Source organism: Penaeus japonicus, unplaced genomic scaffold (assembly GCF_977035675.1).
Source record: "Penaeus japonicus unplaced genomic scaffold, GWHDUDI00000001_assembly GWHDUDI00000005, whole genome shotgun sequence".
In the NCBI taxonomy this organism is placed as follows: Eukaryota; Metazoa; Arthropoda; class Malacostraca; order Decapoda; family Penaeidae; genus Penaeus; species Penaeus japonicus.
In genome coordinates this window covers 20,399,949-20,402,448 of record NW_028234407.1, presented here as the reverse complement: position 1 = coordinate 20,402,448, position 2,500 = coordinate 20,399,949, and the positions used below count along the sequence as shown (strand labels likewise).

Genomic DNA, 2,500 nt, shown 5'->3' with positions numbered 1-2,500 from the left:
ATATATATATATATTTGTATGTGTGTGTGTGTGTGCGTATGTATATGTGTACATTTATCCAAGATGTTTTTGGACGGTCGCGTTCATAACAAGGAAAGATTACCTGGCAAACAGCAAGCAGAGCGGGACACCTAGAGCAGCATCTAGCAAAGTTCGACTACTGCTAGACAGGATGAATTGAAACATGGACAAGTGAAGTGGAGAAGTGAGACAATAAACGTTCTGGCAACTGGAAAGAGCTCGAAATCTTGTCAGACTGACGAGATGACACTGGCTCATGCAGGGAAATTCTTCTCTCGGTTCATCTCTCCGTCGCTGTCTCTATCTGTTTCTATTTTTCACTCTACTTCAGTCCCGTGTTTATCTATCTTCATGTCTGTCTCTGATTTTCTCCTTCCATACTTACTAGCTCTGTATTCCTCTCTTATTACCCTCATCCTCTTGCTGTCGACCAATCGTTCTGTCTTTATAGTGCCCCACACATTCTCTTTCACCCTATCCGTCCGCCTTCCTCTCTTTACATACACATGTGCACACGCAGTCACACAAACAAACCTTTTGGCTATTTGATTTTTGGAATGAAAAAACAAAGAGGAATTATATTTCAGTTCATTCTATTTAAGGACATAACTAGTAAAGAAACAATAGAATTGCACATGTCAGTATTTATTTTAAAAATGGGAAAAAAACATAATTTACAATAAATACAAGCGTCTATAAATGGGAAAGGAGGGGAAGCGCTCGAGCGAGACCGTGGAAGAGCCGCTCAAGCGTCTGCATATGGAGCGGGAATGAGCCTGCGGCAAGGAGCAGGTCCTGAGAACGCTGGAAGTGACGGCGAAGGAGTCAAGGGGCTTGGAGTGAGCTGGATGGGCTGGGAAAACGGAAGGTGGATGGCAGGTGTGAAACGCATAGCATTATATCACAGGCGAAGTAAGAGGGCCTTCTGTTTAGGCGTAGGCGGGAGGAGGAGGGGCGTAGGCGGCGGGCTTGGCTGCAGGGTAGGAGGCCTCGCCCTCGTAGGCGACGTTAGCGACGTATCCGGCGTGGTGGTCGGCGGTGAAGGTGACGATCTGGGTGCGACCGTCGGGGAGGAGGACGCGGTAGGATCCCGAGGTGACTTTGCCGTCGCTGGTCTCGTCGTGGGCGAAGTCGTTGCCGGTGTAGTCGTCCTTGACGGCGTAGGCGAAGTCGAAGGGCATGCCAGGCTCCTTATAGGCGGGGGGGCCGTAGGAAGGAGGGGAATCGGGGCGGGGGGCGGCGCAGGCCACAGCCACGAGTGCGAACAGGACGAAGAGCTGGAAGAGTGGGATTGCTAATGAACACAGGGGAGGGATGCTGCATTTTCCTTATGGATATATATATATATATATATAGAGAGAGAGAGAGTGAATGTTACGACGTGTTGATATCGTCATGTTTGGCTTATCGTTCAGATGCAAAATCAACTCGGACTTTAAACTTGAACTTCAGGTCTATATACAACAGAATTACTTCTCAGTCATGAAGGGAGCCAGCTTACCTTGGCAGACATGTTGTATGGGAGAGAGCGTCGAAGAGTGCTGTCGTGGTCAGGGAACCGTGCCTTATATACGCCTCGACTCCGGCCATTTCGTCATCCTTCGCCGAAGGTGAAACAATCATCTGGGTAATAGTGATGGTATTATTACTGGAAATGCAATGATAATTACGCTTGATTAATTAGATCACTGATGAATCTTGTGAAAATGCAAAAGGAAACATGTTGAGAAACTTTAAACTACATGACGGCTTCTCCAAATGACAGCTTAATAAATGATAAATTCTCAAACAACATTCTCTCTCTCCCGAGACCCCAATTTCGTTTGCTTTGTAAAGGCTTTTCTGGTCATAGCTGCTGACAGGTCTGAAGCGCCAACGCAATGGAAGCCAATCTGTCTCTCTCTTCATTCCACTTGACGCATGCGATGTATCTGTCTGCTTATCTAAATACATTAATCTGTCTGTCTGTCTACACACACACACACTAATGTATGTTTACATACATATACATTATCTTATACACACATACACACACGTACACACGCACACACACAGACACACACACACACACATATATATAAAATTGTGTATATATCTATATCTATATCTATATCTATGTCTATCTATCTATCTATATATATATATAAATGTATGCATGTATACATACATACATACATATATATATATATATATATATATATATATATATATATATATATATATATGTGTGTGTGTGTGTGTGTGTGTGTGTGTATACATACATATATATACACATATATAAATATGTATGTATATATATACATATACATATTATATATATGTATATATATACATATATACATATATATATATACATATATATATATATATATATATATATATATATATATATATGCATATATGTATATGCACAAAAATATTTAAGTATATATACATACATAAACACACACACACATACATATATATATATATATATATA

General features: G+C 41.4%; 1 protein-coding gene across 1 annotated transcript; it reads right to left on the bottom strand.

Moving 5' to 3' along the window:
• Positions 1-650: 650 nt before the first annotated feature.
• Positions 651-1,300, bottom strand: LOC122242509 (cuticle protein 19-like). Its single transcript, XM_086537163.1, has one exon. It carries the CDS (start codon positions 1,200-1,202, stop codon positions 951-953), a length of 252 nt encoding a protein of 83 aa, XP_086393289.1. The 5' UTR covers positions 1,203-1,300; the 3' UTR covers positions 651-950.
• Between the last annotated feature and the right edge of the window lie 1,200 nt (positions 1,301-2,500).